This window comes from Culex pipiens, chromosome 2 (genome assembly GCF_016801865.2).
Source record: "Culex pipiens pallens isolate TS chromosome 2, TS_CPP_V2, whole genome shotgun sequence".
NCBI lineage: Eukaryota > Metazoa > Arthropoda > Insecta > Diptera > Culicidae > Culex > Culex pipiens.
The window spans coordinates 202,232,562-202,252,949 of record NC_068938.1 but is presented as its reverse complement, the minus strand read 5'-3'; the positions used below and the strand labels follow the sequence as shown (position 1 = coordinate 202,252,949).

At 35.9% G+C, this 20,388-nt stretch overlaps 1 protein-coding gene across 2 annotated transcripts in view; it reads right to left on the bottom strand.

Moving 5' to 3' along the window:
- LOC120418136 (ras-related protein Rap-2a) overlaps nt 1–20,388 on the bottom strand; it is a 229,810-nt gene that overhangs the window by 201,137 nt on the left and 8,285 nt on the right. The window contains exon 2 of one of the 2 annotated variants that reach the window (XM_039580426.2): nt 8,523–9,059. In XM_039580426.2, coding sequence (XP_039436360.1) covers nt 8,523–8,657 — 135 coding nt within the window. In that variant the 5' untranslated portion in view covers nt 8,658–9,059. Of the gene's footprint in view, nt 1–8,522; nt 9,425–20,388 lie in introns of both variants that reach the window. The other variant, XM_039580423.2, reaches the window with a different exon arrangement.

Genomic DNA, 20,388 nt, shown 5'->3' with positions numbered 1-20,388 from the left:
CTTGGTACAGTTTGGAAAAGTGGTTCATATTGTTATCTTTTAACAGGTTGAAGAATTGTATGGTAATTAGCTTTTTTTTTGTATTTTGTGATAGATTCAACCACATATGTTACCAAGATACAAGACTTGTTCCGTGTGTATTTCAAAACCTGTAACAAATTTTGTTTAAGATATTATTGTACGATCAGTTCCTAGCTGGACTCGAAGGCTGGAAACGACCGGCGACTCAACGACCGACGAAATAGGCGGCGGGCCAGATGCGGGCATAAAAATGTCAAAATCTCTTCCCCCCTCACTTCGTCTCACCATCCAGCTGCAGCTTTGTTGACAAACAAACGGAGCACGCGGTCGCATGATGGCGGCATCGAGCCAGAATTAGGGGTGATCATGCGATTAAAAATGAAATTTTTTTCAAGAAAAATAATATTTTTCCGACCGAATAAAAAAAAAGTTCAAACAATTATTCCTGATGTCGGAGAAGTGATAAAAAAGCAAAATTTTAATCCATAATTTTTCTACAAATTGAATTTTTTCACTCCAACTGGGAACCCCGAGGTCTATCCACGACCGTTTTCAATGACCGTGAGAAGATGCCAGAAAATCCAGCTACGAGCTAAATCCACAATATTAAATTTCATTAAATGCTAAACATTTTGAACAAAATGAAATTTATTTGGTTTGAAAAGGCTGATTATTATATAATTATGCCATACTAATGTTTTCAAAAAATGTTGTTCCTTTCCTCTAACTATCCCACATCTTTTAGCTATTTCGAAGGTTATTTTTGCTATTTTGACAAAGAACTTTGTCCTAAGGGCACTGTCTACGGGTGTCAATCCAAAATTTCGCGAAGCGAAAGTGTAACGATTTGTGTCGTTTTTCAAATGCTTATATCTTCCCCCCTATTCAAACAATCTTTATGTTTTACCCATCAAACGAAAGGGGAAGACTTAAAGTACAAGTTGACTACCTCACAAAGTTGATAAAACTTTGTTAAAGTACTTAAAAGTTAAGATGAAAATAAAAAATGAATGCAGGAAAAATCCCGGCTGCTGATTGGCTGAAAGCACGTAGCAAATGTTGCCTCCTCTCCTGCTTTCGCGAAACTCTCTCGCGAGAATGTGGCACCGCTGTTGCCACATTTCATGCGAACTATTTAAGCTAACAGATAGCCTCAGAAAAATTCAGTGCCTGACGAGGTTTCGACAAAGGCGGATCCACGGTGGTAATTTTATTGCTCACACACACACACACACACACACACACACACGCACACATTGAAAGACACAGTTTGTGCACTAAATTGGGAGGAATTCTGTTCTTATGAAGATTGTAAGGACGGTCACCAGACCAGAATGATTTGGGGCAATGGGCTTGGGACCACATTTATAGGATATTGGCCACACCCGGAGTGGCCAGTGCCCTCGGGAAGGTTCTACCGGGGGGACATTAATCGAACCATACGACTTGGGGCAATATGGGTATCAAAATTCATGGTATTTGAAACTGGTAATGAAAATGGCCATTTTGACTGGATTGGTCACACCCGGAGTGGCCAGTGCCCTCGGGAAGGTTCTACCGGGGGGACATTAATCGAACCATACGACTTGGGGCAATATGGGTATCAAAATTCATGGTATTTGAAACTGGTAATGAAAATGGCCATTTTGACTGGATTGGCCACACCCGGAGTGGCCAGTGCCCTCGGGAAGGTTCTACCGGGGGGACATTAATCGAACCATACGACTTAGGGCAATATGGGTATCAAAATGCATGGTTTTTTAAACTGGTAATGAAAATGGCCATTTTGACCGGATTGGCCACACCCGGAGTGGTCAGGGCCCTGGGAAAGGTTCTACCAGGGGGACATTAATCGAACCATACGACTTGGGGCAATATGGGTATCAAAATTCATGGTTTTTGAAACTGGTAATGAAAATGGCCATTTTGACCGGATTGGCCACACCCGGAGTGGTCAGTGCCCTCGGGAAGGTTCTACCGGGGGGACATTAATCGAACCATACGACTTAGGGCAATATGGGTATCAAAATTCATGGTTTTTGAAACTGGTAATGAAAATGGCCATCTTGACCGGATTGGCCACACCCGGAGTGGCCAGTGCCCTCGGGAAGGTTCTACCGGGGGGACATTAATCGAACCATACGACTTAGGGCAATATGGGTATCAAAATTCATGGTTTTTGAAACTGGTAATGAAAATGGCCATTTTGACCGGATTGACCACACCCGGAGTGGCCAGTGCCCTCGGGAAGGTTCTACCGGGGGGACATTAATCGAACCATACGACTTGGGGCAATATGGGTATCAAAATTCATGGTTTTTGAAACTGGTAATGAAAATGGCCATTTTGACTGGATTGGCCACACCCGGAGTGGCCAGTGCCCTCGGGAAGGTTCTACCGGGGGGACATTAATCGAACCATACGACTTAGGGCAATATGGGTATCAAAATTCATGGTTTTTGAAACTGGTAATGAAAATGGCCATTTTGACCGGATTGGCCACACCCGGAGTGGCCAGTGCCCTCGGGAAGGTTCTACCGGGGGGACATTAATCGAACCATACGACTTAGGGCAATATGGGTATCAAAATTCAAGGTTTTTGAAACTGGTAATGAAAATGGCCACACCCGGAGTGGCCAATGCCCTAGAGAAGGTTCTATCATGGGGACTTTAATCGACCCATACGACTTGGGGCAATTTTGATACCCATATTACCCCAAATCTTATAGTTCGGTAAATGTCCCCCCGGGAAGACCTTTCTTAAAGGCAATGGCCACTCCGGGTGTGGCCAATCCGGTCAAAATGGCCATTTTCAATACCAGTTTCAAAAACCATGAATTTTGATACCCATATTGCCCAAGTCGTATGGTTCGATTAATGTCCCCCTGGTAGAACCTTTCCCAGGGCCCTGACCACTCCGGGTGTGGCCAATCCGGTCAAAATGGCCATTTTCATTACAAGTTTAAAAAATCATGAATTTTGATACCCATATTGCCCCATGTCGTAGGGTTCGATTAATGTCCCCCTGGTAGAACCTTTCCCAGGGCCCTGACCACTCCGGGTTTGGCCAATCCGGTCAAAATTACCATTTTCATTACAAGTTTCTAAAACCATGAATTTTGATACCCATATTGCCCCAAGTCGTATGGTTCGATTAATGTCCCCCCCCCCCCCCCGGTAGAACCTTCCTCAGGGCACTGGCCACTCCGGGTGTTGCCAATCCGATCCGGGTGTGGCCAATCCAGTCAAAATGGCCATTTTCATTATCAGTTTCAAAAACCATGAATTTTGATACCCATATTGCCCCAAGTCGTATGGTTCGATTAATGTCCCCCCCCCGGTAGAACCTTCCCCAGGGCACTGGCCACTCCGGGTGTTGCCAATCCGATCCGGGTGTGGCCAATCCAGTCAAAATGGCCATTTTCATTATCAGTTTCAAAAACCATGAATTTTGATACCCATATTGCCCCAAGTCGTATGGTTCGATTAATGTCCCCCTGGTAGAACCTTTCCCAGGGCCCTGACCACTCCGGGTGTGGCCAATCCGGTCAAAATGGCCATTTTCATTACAAGTTTCAAAAACCATGAATTTTGATACCCATATTGCCCCAAGTCGTATGGTTCGATTAATGTCCCCCCCCCCGGTAGAACCTTCCTCAGGGCACTGGCCACTCCGGGTGTTGCCAATCCGATCCGGGTGTGGCCAATCCAGTCAAAATGGACATTTTCATTATCAGTTTCAAAAACCATATTGCCTACCCATATTGCCCCAAGTCGTATGGTTCGATTAATGTCCCCCTGGTAGAACCTTTCCCAGGGCCCTGACCACTCCGGGTGTGGCCAATCCGGTCAAAATGGCCATTTTCATTACCAGTTTCCAAAACCATGAATTTTAATACCCATATTGCCTTAAGTCGAATAGTTCGATTAATGTCCCTCCGGGAAGACCTTCCTCCAAGGCAATGGCCACTCCGGGTGTGGCCAATTTCTTACCAATGTGGTCCCAATCGCAATCCTTACAATCTTCATAAGAACAGAATTCCTCCCAATTTGGTGTACAAACTGTGTCTTTCAATGTTTGCGTGTGTGTGTGTGTGTGGGCAATAAAATTACCACCGTGCATCCGCCTTTGTCGAAACCTCGTCAGGCACTGAATTTTTCTGAGGCTATCTGTTAGCTTAAATAGTTCGCATGAAATGTGGCAACATGGTGCAAATTTTGCCTCCTCTCCTGCTTTCGCGAAACTCTCTCGCGAGAATGTGGCACCGCTGTTGCCACATTTCATGCGAACTATTTAAGCTAACAGATAGCCTCAGAAAAATTCAGTGCCTGACGAGGTTTCGACAAAGGCGGATCCACGGTGGTAATTTTATTGCTCACACACACACACGCACACATTGAAAGACACAGTTTGTGCACTAATTTGGGAGGTATTCTGTTCTTATGAAGATTGTAAGGACGGTCACCAGACCAGAATGATTTGGGGCAATGGGCTTGGGACCACAATTATACGGTATTGGCCACACCCGGAGTGGCCAGTGCCCTGGGGAAGGTTCTACCGGGGGGACATTAATCGAACCATACGACTTGGGGCAATATGGGTATCAAAATTCATGGTTTTTTAAACTGGTAATAAAAATGGCCATTTTGACTGGATTGGCCACACCCGGAGTGGCCAGTGCCCTCGGGAAGGTTCTACCGGGGGGACATTAATCGAACCATACGACTTAGGGCAATATGGGTATCAAAATTCATGGTTTTTTTTAACTGGTAATGAAAATGGCCATTTTGACCGGATTGGCCATACCCGGAGTGGCCATTCCCTTGGAGGAAGGTCTTCCCGGGGGGACATTAATCGAACTATTCGACTTGGGGCAATATGGGTATCAAAATTCATGGTTTTTGATACTGGACATGAAAATTACCATTTTGATTGGACATTTTCCGAACCATACTTGTTTTGGCAATTTATTTCCACAGAGGTGCCAAAGATTGAAAACATTTTATAGGAATAAATTATTTATGATTAAATACATAGGCAATGTTTTAAAAATATAAAATAAAATAGAATATTTTTTAGGAGTTTTGTACTAAGTTCTTTGTCATATTGGTCATGTAGAACATAACCACCTGCACCTTTTTTTCCTTCTCTGTCCAATTCGTTCTCCTTAGTAAGAGTAAACTCTCTCCCCATTAAGAACAAATCAGCTGTTGAAAGGTAGTCCATATCTCAGCTCAGGATAACAACTGCACCAATGTATTTGTTAAAGCAACCAAATAAATGAAATGAAATGAAAAAATGTTGACTCCATTCCCACTTTAAAAATCAGGGAGTTTTCCGAATCGATAGGTAGGGGAACTATACCCTTTCTCAGCCTAATTCTATTATCGGCCTATCAGCACTTTAATCATGAATTACAGCTTTCATAAAGTGTTTTTGACTGTTCCAAAGTAATAAATAGCTCAAACAAAAGTGAGCAAGCAAGTATTCATTGTTGATACATCTGAAAATGTTGATTTAATAGCGGAAAACGGCAAAAGTGATGAGAATTGGTCGAACGGCTTAGAGTGATTAAAATGGGCATATTTCCCCTAGTTCTGATTTGAATCATATTTTCAATTTTTCTTCTTTTGCAATTAAAATTTAAGACTTTTTTTAATATATTTTTTGATTATTAATCAATTAAATTAAATTAGTTTTTGTTTTATAAATGGGTTAAATTCGGGATCACAATTTGAAATTATAATACTCATTATATTTTTAAAATTTTGAATTAAAATTTAGGGTGTTTTATTTATTTCTGCTATCTTCCAGCAACTTGCTGGCAGCAAGTCTCGGTGATTTTACGATAATTTTATCTGCGATAACTGACGATTACTCTTTATTTGTAATCTTCTCGGACTTTGAAAGCTTCTACTAAAAACATTTTTTTAAATATAATAAGTTAAAACGTTGACAAATTCTTAGTACTCACACAAACATTCACAAAATACCTTATTAAAAAAAAACTTCAATTTTCCAAATTTGCAATACGAAAAACTTTCTATAGATTTTCCCCAAATTACAGTTTTTAGTGTAACATATTTAAAAATGAACAATAAATTATATTTTAAAAAATGCCAATTTTTTTTTATAAAATTTACATCATTGATATCAAACGACGCAAAAATGTGTATGGATTTTATTTAAATAAACAATTTTGCATACCAAAAAATCGCATTTTTAAAAATTCACTGATATTTTTTTTTATAAAAATACAAATTTCAGCCAGAAATACATACAAAAAAACTTATTTTTCATAATTTGTACATAATTTTAAGTTGTTTTTATTTCAAAATTTAAAAATATAAGTAATTTTCAAAAATATATTTTTTAATTTTGTTTTTTTTGTATTCCATAGCAGTTTTTACTAAATATTTCAAGCTTCAAAAATTTAAGTATTTTAGAAAAAATATCTTTTTTTGAGAAAAAAATAAGTATTTTTTAGTCAGAACTGAACTTTTCAAAATCGTTACAAAATTTGGCGTTGTTCTATAACCATATTTCAAAAACGTAATTTTCAGTTGTTTGAGTTTTTGTTTTTTAATATAAAAAAAATCATCTATTGATTTTTATTGCAAAATTTGTAAAATTATTAAATTTTTTATTTTTTTTAAGCAACGGTATTTTGTAAAAGAAAAAAGTATTTTGTGAAAAGAACTTTATACACCAATTTTAGAAAAACGGAATGTTGAGTATTTAAATAAAACCAAAATATAACACTTAAATTTCCATGAAAAAACTTATTTTTTTCCAAAATAAGTACTCTTTATAATTTGCTTTATTGATATCAAACGAGGCAAAATTTTGTAACGATTTTTGATACGTCAGTGATTTTTGTTTAAAAAACTATTTTTTTACAAAATGCCTTATTTTTTAAATACAGTCCAGACTCGATTATCTGAAGGCCTCGGAACAATTTCACTTCGGAAATCGGATCACGAAAACAAAATTTTTTTCGATGTCTTACTTTTGTTTGTTAAGCTTAAGCATGACCTCGAAACTACTCTAAAGTGATTTAGAATTTTTAAATCCATGATGGCGGATAAAATGGCAGTGATGAAATATTTAAAGAATGCATTTTATAACACAGTCCAACAAGATTTTGTCTCTGAGACGAGTATTTGTGTTCCTAGTAGAATTTTGCCTGCTGAATCCGAATCCGGGTCCAGAATTGCTCCAAATGGTCCCAATTTTGAGATACACCCTTTTGAAATGTTAGTTTAGGCCAAAATTAGCTACTTTGTCGACTATTTTACAAAAGAACTATTGAATAAACAACTTAACCAATACATGTATCTTAAAGTTCACGTTTTCCCCTTTCTGAAAAACCCTTGGTTTTAAAAATTTAATTGTTTCTACGCATATTTATAGCAATTTTAAAATTATATTTTCAGTTGGTTCTCATTCAACTTTTTCCAACTTGCATGCAAGTCAAATTCTGCTGGGATATCAATAATAAAAATCAAAAATGCTTTGCAGAACGTTAAATAAGTTTGTCTCGGCAATCTTATTGATTATTTTTTAATGTAATTTTATCTGCTGAATCCATTCCCATCATTTGATTTTTTCAAAAAGGTCAAGTTTTTGAGTTAAAATAGAATTTCGATGATTTTTCAGAATAAAATCTATTTTATGCAAAAGTATGACTCAGAGATGGCTAATGGTCAATGTCTCGTCAGTCTAATTGATCATTTTTAATGTATTTTTGTCTGCTGAATCCATTCCCATCATTAGATTTTTTCAAAAAGATCAGGTTTTTGAGTAAAAATTGAATTTTCGATGACTTTTTCAAAACAAAATTATAATTTTTAAGGCAATCAACCATTCAAATTAAACGGAAATGGGGTCGCAGAATTCGAATTTGATGTTTAAAGTAAGAAAAAAAACGAAAAAAATGTTTTGATTATCCGAAGTTTCATACAAATCTTCGGATAATCGAAACTTCGGATAATTGAGGCTTCGGATTTGTTTGATTTTTTGTTTAGCAGGAAAATCTATTTAGAGAATACAGAATTTGGCGTCGTTTGATGTACCTTTTTGTTGTTGAAATTACCAAAATTTGCGTATTAAAAAAAAACGTTAATTTTGTGAATTTATAAATATTTTTTTTTGTAACAACTAATTTTTTTTTAGATTCTTTTCATATCCTTTCATAAGAAAAATGCATCTTGAAAAAAAAAAAAGAATGAGTTCATTTTCTTAGTTTTTTGCATTACAAATTTAAAGTTTGGCTTCTTTTCTATTCCATCGTTTTGCTACCCTTCACAGTCAATTAATCACGCTTTCGACATCAGCTGACTTCCGAACACCATTTCGTTCAATTTGTCGTCCAACACCCCTCAAAACCAACTCCCCTCTCCCCAATACCCGCCTTCCTCACAAGCTCACGTTTTCGCGTGTCCACCGCCAATAACCATTCGACAACTTCTGTAAACAACCAACTCTACGAGTGCCTCACCTCAATCTCCTTCCGGTAGAAATCCTCGATCGTGGGGTCGTACTTTTCGATGAAGCAACCGGACACGAACTGCACGGTGAGGGCCGACTTGCCCACCCCGCCGGAGCCCAGTACAACGACCTTGAATTCGCGCATTGTTGCTGCTCGACTCGACGCGGCTGCCGAGATGATCTGCTTGAGTGGCTGCTCCTCAGCTGACGGTTGTGGGCGGTGCACCAAAACACAGAAAAAACTTGGTGAAATTTTCACGCTTTTGCGATTTTTTGAAGACACTAACACACAGAGACTTTTGATACCACTTTGGGACACCAATACACAATAGACGCCTCTTCGGGTCGATCTTCTTGGACACGATCGCTCGACCACTGCACTTCTTCGTGATTCACCGTGTTATCTTCGCGTTACGTGCTTCTTCTCGGGGTAGACTCCGTCGTTTTCTTGGAATCTCACGATTACTAATCTACGGCTGTTGTTGTTGCTGAACACTGGAGTAGCGCTACCACAGCTATAGACACCAATACGAAGGACCTGTAGACACTAAGATCTGCGCTGATCAACACCGACTACACTTATAAAAATACACACACGTGATATTTACGATTGGAAACCACACACGAACACACTTTAAGCTGAAACAATGATCACTACAACAACCAACACAGACAATCGAGTCGGGTTTATCGCCGAGGGGGTCGTCGAGATAACGCGACCCGTACCACACCACACAACACTATAACGGGGCCACGGCGCACTTGCTGGTAGTGGTTGCGACTAATTACTGCGCTAAGCTTGTGATGTTGTTGTTTTATTGCAGCAACCCGGAACCGTCCGGAAGACAACAACGACAGTCATTGGACGCGGGACCAGCTCCTCATCGTGGTCGTCGATCGGCGAAGGTCGACCTGCGAAAAGAAGAGATAAAGATGGAGTGTTAGTTTGCGAATCTGTCAAAATGCGGGTGGCGGCGCCAAGCGGAGCAATTTGAAACTACGAAGTCGTCAACAATGGTGGTCCTGTTTGTAGGGATTATGGGTTGCAGGATTGAATATGTAATAAATTATTAAATGAGTATTTATTATAAGATTGATATAATTCATAAATAAGAGTTAAGAGCGCAACAAAAAGTGCGCACCTTCATGAATATTGCCTTGTTAGCTGATTGTGGATTGAGTGCGAGAGCGCGCTAGCGAGCTGCGAGAGAGAACAACGAGCGAGAAAACAACGAGATGCGCGCGGCCGGCGAAAGAGAGAATGAAGATTGTCAAATCAGTTTTGTGGTTAATTTCTGTGGAATAAGACGTGTTGTTTGTTAATTGCAAAATATCTGTGTTTTTATTATAAAAGAAAGTCCCCGATCACGACAATGGCACAGTCCGGTAAGTCGAACCTTTTGATTCATGAAAGATCATTTGTTTTGCTTGAATTGTTGTGTTGTGAAATCCCACAGTTTTGTTTACCTGCCAGGATGCAGGTCCAAAGTTTCGCTTTGTTGTTTTGCCTGTGTTTTGAAACAGGTAGATGTTTGCTTGAACTTGTTATTTGAAATTGATAAAAGGCATAATACTATCTGCGATAATTGACGGTCTTGAATTTAATGAATGATTTGCTTGTTGCTGTGATATTGGGAACGAATGTTTTGTTTTGAAGTAGTAAGTTTGGCTTTTCGTTGTGATAATTGAAAACCAATGTTTTATTCTAAGTTAATGGTGGAATTTGAAGGCAAATAATTTGCTCGAAATTTGATTGTTTTTGTACAATCACATTTTTGCTTTAGATTTGATTGTTGTTGTTTTGATTGACGACCAATGTTTTGTTTTTAATTTGATGCAATGTTTAATTGTTGTTGTGGAAATTGAACTCCAATGTTTTGTTACGAATTAGACTTTATTTTTTTTCTTATTTTTGTGATTGATGAAAATCAATATTTTGTTTATAATTTGACAAAATATTTGACAAGATTGTGGAAATTGAAAATCAATATTTCGTTTTGAATTTGATGGAGGATTAGTTTGCGATTGAAGGTAGATAATTTGTTTTTAATTTAGTTGTTGTTTTGGTAATTGAAATCAAATTTGTTGTTTGAATTTTATTGTTGTGTTTATAATTGACGACCAATGTTTTGTTTTGAATTTGATGCAAAATTTGATTGTTATGGATTGTTGTTATTATTGATGATTATTATTTTTATTTTTTATTTTGGATTGGATGCTGGTTATTTTGGTAATTGAAGACCAATGTTTATTTTTGAATAAGATAAATATTTGCTTCTTGTTAGTTTTGTTTTAAATTTAATGAAAGATATGCTTGTTGTGGCAATTACTTGATGCAAAGTCCAATAAAATCACAAATTACAAAATTTACAGGTTTAATTTTGATTGAAAGATTTGATTGTTGATGAGGAAATTTAAGACCAATGTTTTGTTATGATAAGATGACAAATTTGCTTATTTTTGCGATAAATGAAAACCAATATTTTGTTTCGAGTAAGATACGAGGTTTGATTGATATTGTGGTAATCGAAAACCAGTTATTATTTTGAATATGATGATAGATTTGCTTTTTGTTGTGGCAATCGAAGGCCAAGATTTGTTTTCAGAATTTAAGTTTTGTTATTATAGAACGGTATTTTTTCGGTTTTAAATTTCATGCAATATTTGATTGTGGTTTTATGATGGGCAACTTTGAGTTTTAAAATTGACGCAATATTTGATTGTTTATATGGTAATTGATGACCAATGTTTTGTTTTGAAGTTGATGCTAAATTTGATTATTAATTTTATGGTTAATGAAAAATGTTTAGTTCTCATTTGAATGAAGATTTGATTGTTGTTATTATTGACGATAAATTTTTACTGTGAATTTGATGCAATATTAGATTGTTGCTTGATGCTGTGGAAATTGAAAACTATCGTTTTAGAATTCTAATGAAATAGATAGATTTATGCAGAAATTGACAATCAATGTTTTGCTTTGAAATTTGATTTGAGCAACGTTTTTGCCGTTATAATTGATTAGTCATAGTTAATTTTGAAGTCTCTTCTGTGTTGGAGACTGACAAACCTCTGCGATGGTAGTCAGAAAAAAGTCTCCTCTGTGTTGGAGCCTGACAGACCTCTGCGATGGTAGTCAGAAAAAAAGTCTCCTCTGTGTTGGAGCCTGACAGACCTCTGCGATGGTAGTCAGAAAAAAGTCTCCTCTGCGTTGGAGCCTGACAGACCTCTGCGATGGTAGTCAGAAAAAAGTCTCCTCTGTGTTGGAGCCTGACAGACCTCTGCGATGGTAGTCAGAAAAAAGTCTCCTCTGTGTTGGAGCCTGACAGACCTCTGCGATGGTAGTCAGAAAAAAGTCTCATCCGTGTTGGAGCCTGACAGACCTAGCGATGGTAGTCAGAAAAAAGTCCCCTCTGTGTTGGAGCCTGACAGACCTCTGCGATGGTAGTCAGAAAAAAGTCTTCTCTGTGTTGGAGCCTGACAGACCTCTGCGATGGTAGTCAGAAAAAAGTCTCCTCTGTGTTGGAGCCTGACAGACCTCTGCGATGGTAGTCAGAAAAAAGTCTCCTCTGTGTTGGAGCCTGACAGACCTCTGCGATGGTAGTCAGAAAAAAGTCTCCTCTGTGTTGGAGCCTGACAGACCTCTGCGATGGTAGTCAGAAAAAAGTCTCCTCTGTGTTGGAGCCTGACAGACCTCTGCGATGGTAGTCAGAAAAAAGTCTCCTCTGTGTTGGAGCCTGACAGACCTCTGCGATGGTAGTCAGAAAAAAGTCTCCTCTGTGTTGGAGCCTGACAGACCTCTGCGATGGTAGTCAGAAAAAAGTCTCCTCTGTGTTGGAGCCTGACAGACCTCTGCGATGGTAGTCAGAAAAAAGTCTCCTCTGTGTTGGAGCCTGACAGACCTCTGCGATGGTAGTCAGAAAAAAGTCTCCTCTGTGTTGGAGCCTGACAGACCTCTGCGATGGTAGTCAGAAAAAAGTCTCCTCTGTGTTGGAGCCTGACAGACCTCTGCGATGGTAGTCAGAAAAAAGTCTCCTCTGTGTTGGAGCCTGACAGACCTAGCGATGGTAGTCAGAAAAAAGTCTCCTCTGTGTTAAAGCCTGACAGACCTCTGCGATGGTAGTCAGAAAAAAAGTCTCCTCTGTGTTGGAGCCTGACAGACCTCTGCGATGGTAGTCAGAAAAAAAGTCTCCTCTGTGTTGGAGCCTGACAGACCTCTGCGATGGTAGTCAGAAAAAAGTCTTCTCTGTGTTAGAGCCTAACAGACCTCTGTGATGGTAGTCAGATTTAAAAAATGAATGATCTGTGCTGGAGTTCTTTGCGAAAGCAGTCAGATAACAATCTCCTCGATAAAGGAACCCGACAGACTTTTGTGATGATTTTTTTTAAATAACTTCGCAGAAGGAGCCTTATGGATTTTAAAAATATATTGTTTAGCTAATCTTTTCATTCAATTAAGGACCGTCTTTAACATCACAAAAGAAATTGACCTAAGAAATTGAATAAATAAATTTAAATGTGAAAGTGAGCACTTTTTGGTATCCACAGATAAAGCAATGTGTATTTTGGCGTTATGTCTGTGAACTACCTAAAAAAATGATTTTAAATTCATCGAATAGGATTAAAACGGTTGTCACTATAACTAACACTGGAGTTGTCCTCTCTTGAAAGATAAACCTCTAAATTGAAAGACGTTAATGATTAAGTATTCCGTATTGATAGTTGTTATGGTTAATTGTTACTTTAAACGATTTACTCAGCTGTGATACAAAAGTTGCTTGAAACCCAACATTATTTCACAGGGAAGTAAAAATTTAAGTAATCGTTAACATGAACAATACATTATTAGTTAAAAAAGCTAAAATAATTCACTTAATAATTAATTTGATGCATTTTTAAATAATAAATAAAGGAATGATTAATCATCAGAAATTCTTAAAATATAATGTAAAGTGTGAGAGCGTTGCGTCACAAGAGAAAATAATACAAATATTTAAATATTAATTTTGAATTGAGAAGTATGAGTGACAATTTGAGCAACGAAAAAAAAACATAATTTTAAAAAAAACTAGGAAATATTTATATTTATTATATTAATTTTTATTTTTCATTGCAATATCTGTGATTTGTATCAAAATAGTTCAAAATCATTCATTAATTTAGATAGAAATTATATTTTAACAATGTATCATTTTATTGAGTTAAAAAAACACTTTCAGAATTTTGGTAAAGTAAATATATCAAAATTAAATTAAGAGAAACATTATTTTGAAATAAATTAAAGAAACTTTGGGGTTCTTTAATCGATTGTACTTAATTATGAAACCAAACTTTTTCAAATTACATAACAAGAGTTTATCAGCAAAGAAAAAGTTAAAATTTTACATAAGAAAAAAACTATTGACAGGGATCGTAAAGATCGTGATTAAAAAAAAATAAGTTTCTGTGAACAATCTACTCAAGTAATATATCAAAGTTGCTTAGAACCCATTTTACATTACGAAATATAAAACAAAATATTTAAAAATAAAACATATAAAAAATCTTTCAGCTGTTTGAAGATAAGCAAGATACGTTTTGAAGAAATTTATGGTTAGGATATTGTCTCCTCCGTGTTGGAGCCTGACAGACCTCTGCGGTGGTAGTTTGAAAAATGTTTCGCCTGAGCGTGAACCCTTTGAGAAAGTAGTCAGATTACAATCTATACTTCTATGCATTACAAGAACAATTGAATAAAATATGATTTTTTTTGTTGTTATCTGATAAGCATTTTACATTGTGAAGGTATTTATAAATAAAATGACCTTAAACATTGTTTTTATCATGATTAAATGTAACATTGAATAATCTAATCTACGGTAATATCAAAAGTGCTTGAATCCATACCTTTGGCTACAATAAATACAATTTGAAGAGAAAATTAATTTGACATATAATAGAAATCGAATATAGCGGAATTATTTCAGTTTATAAATTTTATTTTTATTGCTACAGTTTAACACATGATTTTGTTTTATTCATTAGAATAATATTTTCTGAACTATGTTTTGTTTCAAGATAAACAAAAATATTATTAAGTAGACACAACAGAGAAAAAAAACTATTCGGTAAAAACTATCGTTTGTTTGGTTAAAAGATCGCGTAAGTGAATATTAATAGAAAGTTCAAAATTTTTAATATAAAAGTTGAAAAATGTTGATACTACCATGCATTTACAGAACAAAATCGTTAAATCGGTAAAAAAATTTAATAAAGCTTTTGTGGCAAGAATAAACAACATTTGATTTTATTTTTTTTATAAAAAAAATGTATTTTGTGCAGCAAAGCACATTTTGAGCATTAATTTAATTATTTATATTATTTTTGCAATTTGCTTCATTTATTGAGATAGCTTTTCAACAAATCATCCTAAACTGAAATATGGACTATTTTTTATTTTATGAAAGTGTACCGGTACTGATGAAAACAAATTCTTCAAGAATATTACTGATTTTGCATTTTAGTAATTTTTGCCATGATTTATTAACAGTTTCAAAATTAGTTAAAATGCGGTAATTTTTGATACAATGTTTAGCGGTGTATGCACATCGGAAGGAAACGGTCTAGAAAAAAATCAAATTAGCAGCAGTAGAAGCGAAAGCAAGCCGGATAGGGTGAAAAAAAGCCCCAAGAAAACGCTCCCTCTCCTTTGTTCTGCTGTTCGTAAAGCCTTCCTTTCCTTCCGATCTCCATATTAGCCTTTATTTAAAAAAAATGTTGTTTGTTTTGGCTGTACAGCTTGGTTGGGAATAAATTACAGAAAAGTACAGATAAAAATATTGCTTGTAGATCCATTTTGGGTGTTTTTGGGTATTAATTACAAACATATACTTTTCGTCACGTCTGCATTTAATATTAAAATCAGTTTATGTTTACCTTCAAGTCCCGTCTGGTGGATCAATCGGACGTGGCACTGGGCTTGGGCTCATAATCCATAGATCGGTTTGAACTCCGTGGCGGGCGCACATAAATTCAAAGTGTAAATTTGAGTAAAAACAATATCTGTGCCTGTCATAGTTTTAGTTTCAGATTTTTTTTTTTTAAATAAGTTAAATAAATTACCACATTGTATATATATTTTTAGAAATGTTTATTCTTTGTTTTTTTTTCGTACACATAAATTTAAAACTTTAAAAACGCCAGGATTATGCTTCATTTGTTATTTAAGTCAGCAACATGTTAGATTTTTGAATTTAGAACACATTGTTTTATATTTCATATTCACAAAATGATAATAAAAAAATAATGTGATTCCATTTAATTCGAAATGTTTAAAAAAATAAAAATTGCTTTTGAATTTGAATTATTATTATTATTTTTTTAAATCGTGTTGTGTTGTTTCAGCAATGTTTGTAAAATTTGCTTTTTAATTTTAAATTACATCAAATTTAAAGAAAATCAGGTAAACAATCACTAATCTCGTATTGCATAAAAAATTGATAAACCTGCGTTTATTTGAGAAATATTTGTGGTTTTTGTTTTTCTCCTCGTTTTTGTTTTTCTTATATTTTCAGGTGTTTTAAATTTTCAACCTCATCAGCGCATTCCATTTTCTACAACTCCTGCGATCGGATGTCAGTCTCTTGGACAACATAGATGAAACATTTCGAAGACTGCGCTTTCGTATTTAGATTTAGCATGAAAACCAAGTCGAGGAACCCGACGAAAATCTTTTAGGAAATTTAAAAAAAAAAACATTGATTGATTTAGCATTCTTGCAATTTTTCTGTTAGGAATTTTGATTGATATTCGTCATCTTGAGAGTAGAAAAGAGGGAGAATGTAGGGATTATGGGTTGCAGGATTGAATATGTAATAAATTATTAAATGAGTATTTATTATAAGATTGATATAATTCATAAATAAGAGTTAAGAGCGCAACAAAAAGTGCGCACCTTCATGAATATTGCCTTGTTAGCTGATTGTGGATTGAGTGCGAGAGCGCGCTAGCGAGCTGCGAGAGAGAACAACGAGCGAGAAAACAACGAGATGCGCGCGGCCGGCGAAAGAGAGAATGAAGATTGTCAAATCAGTTTTGTGGTTAATTTCTGTGGAATAAGACGTGTTGTTTGTTAATTGCAAAATATCTGTGTTTTTATTATAAAAGAAAGTCCCCGATCACGACACTGTTATCAACGTCGAACAATGCAGTTCAGTTATCGCTCGAGAGCTTCAACCGTTTCCCTTGTATTTGTGTAAATTTGTTAGTGTGATGCAATTCTTGTAGGTATAGCTGCTACGACTATCAGAATCGAACGATTTCAGTGCGATGCGGTTCAATTGATGGACTGGATGTGGCAATGCAATCGAGAGGGAAAAAACGGAGCAAGTGCACACAATGCGATGGAGAGTTGGAACATTTTCGGTCGAAAATCAATTGAATCATTTGAAGTGGAACTTGTTTTTTGCTAGTTCTTCGTCAGCGGTGCAGCGCAATTGGAAAGGTTTATCTTGGCCACAGGAAGTACGGTGAGCTTGATTTGATAAGGCAGGAATTATTGATGAATGGTAATTGAGTTACTTTGTTCAACTTTAGCTTGATCGAATCAATGTTTTGAGTTTGATTTTTGATCTCATTTTTTATTAACAAAACTTCTATTTGCCCTGAAATCATTATTTAGAAAATTTGACACATTTTTTAGGCATATTCAGAAACAGCAGGCAACATTTTGTAGAACATTTTTGTATTTTTTTTAAAGGTCCAATAAACCAAATTTTAAGTTTTTGCTTTTTTGATGTTTTTAATACCCCAAGGCGGTTTTAAAAACACCCAAAAAACAAAAACTGAAAATTTGGTTTATTTTAACCTTTTTAAAAAAAACTACAGATTTAATTAAACTTTTAAAATTATATTTTAAGGTCATACCAAAAACATAGTTTCTGATCATTCAAATTAACCCTTGTTTTATTGGTTGTGGATTTTACAAGATATTTATGTCTGCTTGTCTGTGGTGAAAGATGCCTTTCAAATCCTCCTCGTTTGAGCAATTCAAGCAAAACAATGTAAATGGGCCGCGTAAGCAGGACAGCCTGGCTTTGGCCTATTTACATTGTTTTGTTAGAATTCTCTAACTTTTTACATTTTTTACATGTTTTATATTATTATAATATTGATGAAACATTTTCCAACAAGTTTTGATGTCCCAATAAGCCATCTGTCATCAATGGTTTCTCCATACAAACTTGAGGGCTGTCCATACAAAAGTGTTATGAAAACGTTCGAAACCCCGTATCTTGAAGAGGGATTTTCTGATCGATTTGAAATCTTCGGCAATCAGTTGCAAAGTAACCGCCGACCTTACAAGTCGCATTCTCAACGCCAGTCCGCAGTTTGTGTGCGCGTCGCCGCTTTTTTTAAAATGTGCACCGTAGACAAAAACAGTGTGGTTCTGGATTTTTGTCAACTCCAAAACCAACCAAGCCCAAAGCTTGTAAAAAAATTTCTCGCAGACCTTCAAGTAAACCAAGAAAACTTGCGAGCATTGCAATTATGCAATAGAAGAAAAATAGCCGTGTTGCAGTTCGCCGACTCAGCAATGGCCTCGTCCATCATCGACAAACCTCTGGTATATCAGGGTTGCAAAATCCCGATTTACCTGGACAACAATGCTACGGAAGTTCGTGTGCTTGACCTACCTCTAGGCATAAGCAATGATGACGTAGTCAAAGTGATGAGTAAATACGGCGAAGTTTTGACCATCACCAACGACCACTGGATTAACTTCTTCCCAGGAATCCCAAATGGAGTTCGGACCCTGCGGATGTTGCTGAAACAGCCAACGCCGAAATCAATCACTGTAAACAATGCTGCTGCAACAGTGACGATTATAGGCAAAAAATCGCTTTGCAAACTCAAAGCAAAGAACAAAAAATGTGCGGATTCGAGTAAAAAGGTGGACCAAAAAAGCAGTACACAACCGATTGAACCCGAGCCAAGCAGCAGCAGCAGTAAAAGCAACAACAGTAAACCAGAACAAAATGCAATGGAAACAAGTGAAATTGACGAAGAAGACAACGATGGATTCGAGACCGTGCTTTCTAAGCACACTCGCAAAACTCGGAAGCGCTTACAGGCATATTTGGATGCGGATGACGAATTGACAACAAATCGACGAGAGATGGCTGAAGAAGAAACAACAGATGAAGAAGATGAAGATGTCATAAAAGCAAAATATTATAAGAAAAAGTGTTGTGAGATAACTTCTAAATCCCTGGAAGAAGAGGACGAAGAAAAACTTGAAGAACTTGATAATTCACTCTTGAAATATTCCGCTAAATATTTGAAACATAGACAGAAATCGTTAGAAAAAAGGCATGGTAATAATTATTGAAGTGATTTTAAACTCTGTAATCTTTCCTCTTTCACTATCCACCTTGAAGAGATGAATGCACAATGGTGTAAAGTCTCTATAATAAAAAAAAAAAAAAAAAAAAATCTTCGGCAATGTTGTAGGTTATGATTTAGACTTTTCAGAAAAAAATGAGTACGCGGAAAAAAATCCCTATTTTTATTGTAGTATTTTTCACAGTTTTAGGTCCATTTGTTTTTTTTATTTTTATATGTAAACGTGGCAGTTTTTGAACCATAGTGCATAACGGATGTGTTTATTTCAGCCGGACATAAATATTTTTTTTAATGGTAATCAAAAAAGCACTCGAACCCAATAATACATTTTAAGATTTAAAATTAAGCTTGCAATCGAATAGTCCTTTTGAGAACCACAACCATTTTAAAGTAACATTTAAAAAAACTTGTTCTAATGTAAAAATAAGTGAAAATTCTCGTCCATCGCTGAAAAAATAATTTCAACGAGCTGAGAATTTTCTATAAAATGTTCTCCTTTTGACATTGTCTATATAACCTTTGGTGACTGAGAAAGGGTCTTTTAAAGAATTAAAATTAGGCCGTTGTAAATATTTTTGAAATTATGTCCCTCAGCTCTGAGGGCAAAAAAAATCGAAAATTGAAATTACAAGCCGAACGTTCTACATTTGAATGAAAAAAAAAAACAGCATTTTAAAATGCACTTTAAAGTTTTCCAATTGTTTTGCAATCATTAGTTTTCAAAATATGTTTAAACGAGCCTAACCATTCGATTGCAATTCAATTTTAAATTCAGAAAAGATCTTTAAAAAATCAAGTGTGTTTTCAAAACTTAAAACAAAAATACAAAACTTGTTCGGTAACTGGGCTGAGACCGTAGCCCAGTCACCGAATGCTGCTCGCTAACTGGGCTGAACGAAAAATAACGAGGGGACCACCGATGCATAATATTTTCCTGATGAAATATAAAAATAAAGTAAATCAAATTTATTTATAATGCTTACTTATCATATTTCTTTAATTTTGACTTGAAATTAAATAAAAAATAGAAAAAAGTTTTTTTTATTTATTGAACATGATTTTTGAATCCATTAACCCCTCGGTCATTTCGGTTTGTTTTGGTTTTTTGACGTTTGTCTGCTTTTTAACTGGGTTACGGCCCGGTTATCGAGCACCCGGTTAAAAAGCAGCCCAGTTAAACAACGCCCAGTTACCGAACAACTACTGTACTTAATAAAAAAATATAATTTGCCGGGTCGTTTTTCAACTGAAAAATCATATTTATAACTATGATTTTTCAGCTAAAAGCAGTTAAAAACTTTGATATTTTCTTTGGTTATGTTTGTACATTTAATGAAACACATTTCCCAAATGTGTATGTCCATATCATTTTTTTTTATCTTAAAAACCTTATATTTTAATTACTTCGAGCAAAAAGTTTCACATAATTCTTTGGGCAACTTTCAAGGCTATCCTCTTGCCAAATTTTAACAAAATATAAAATTCAATTTATC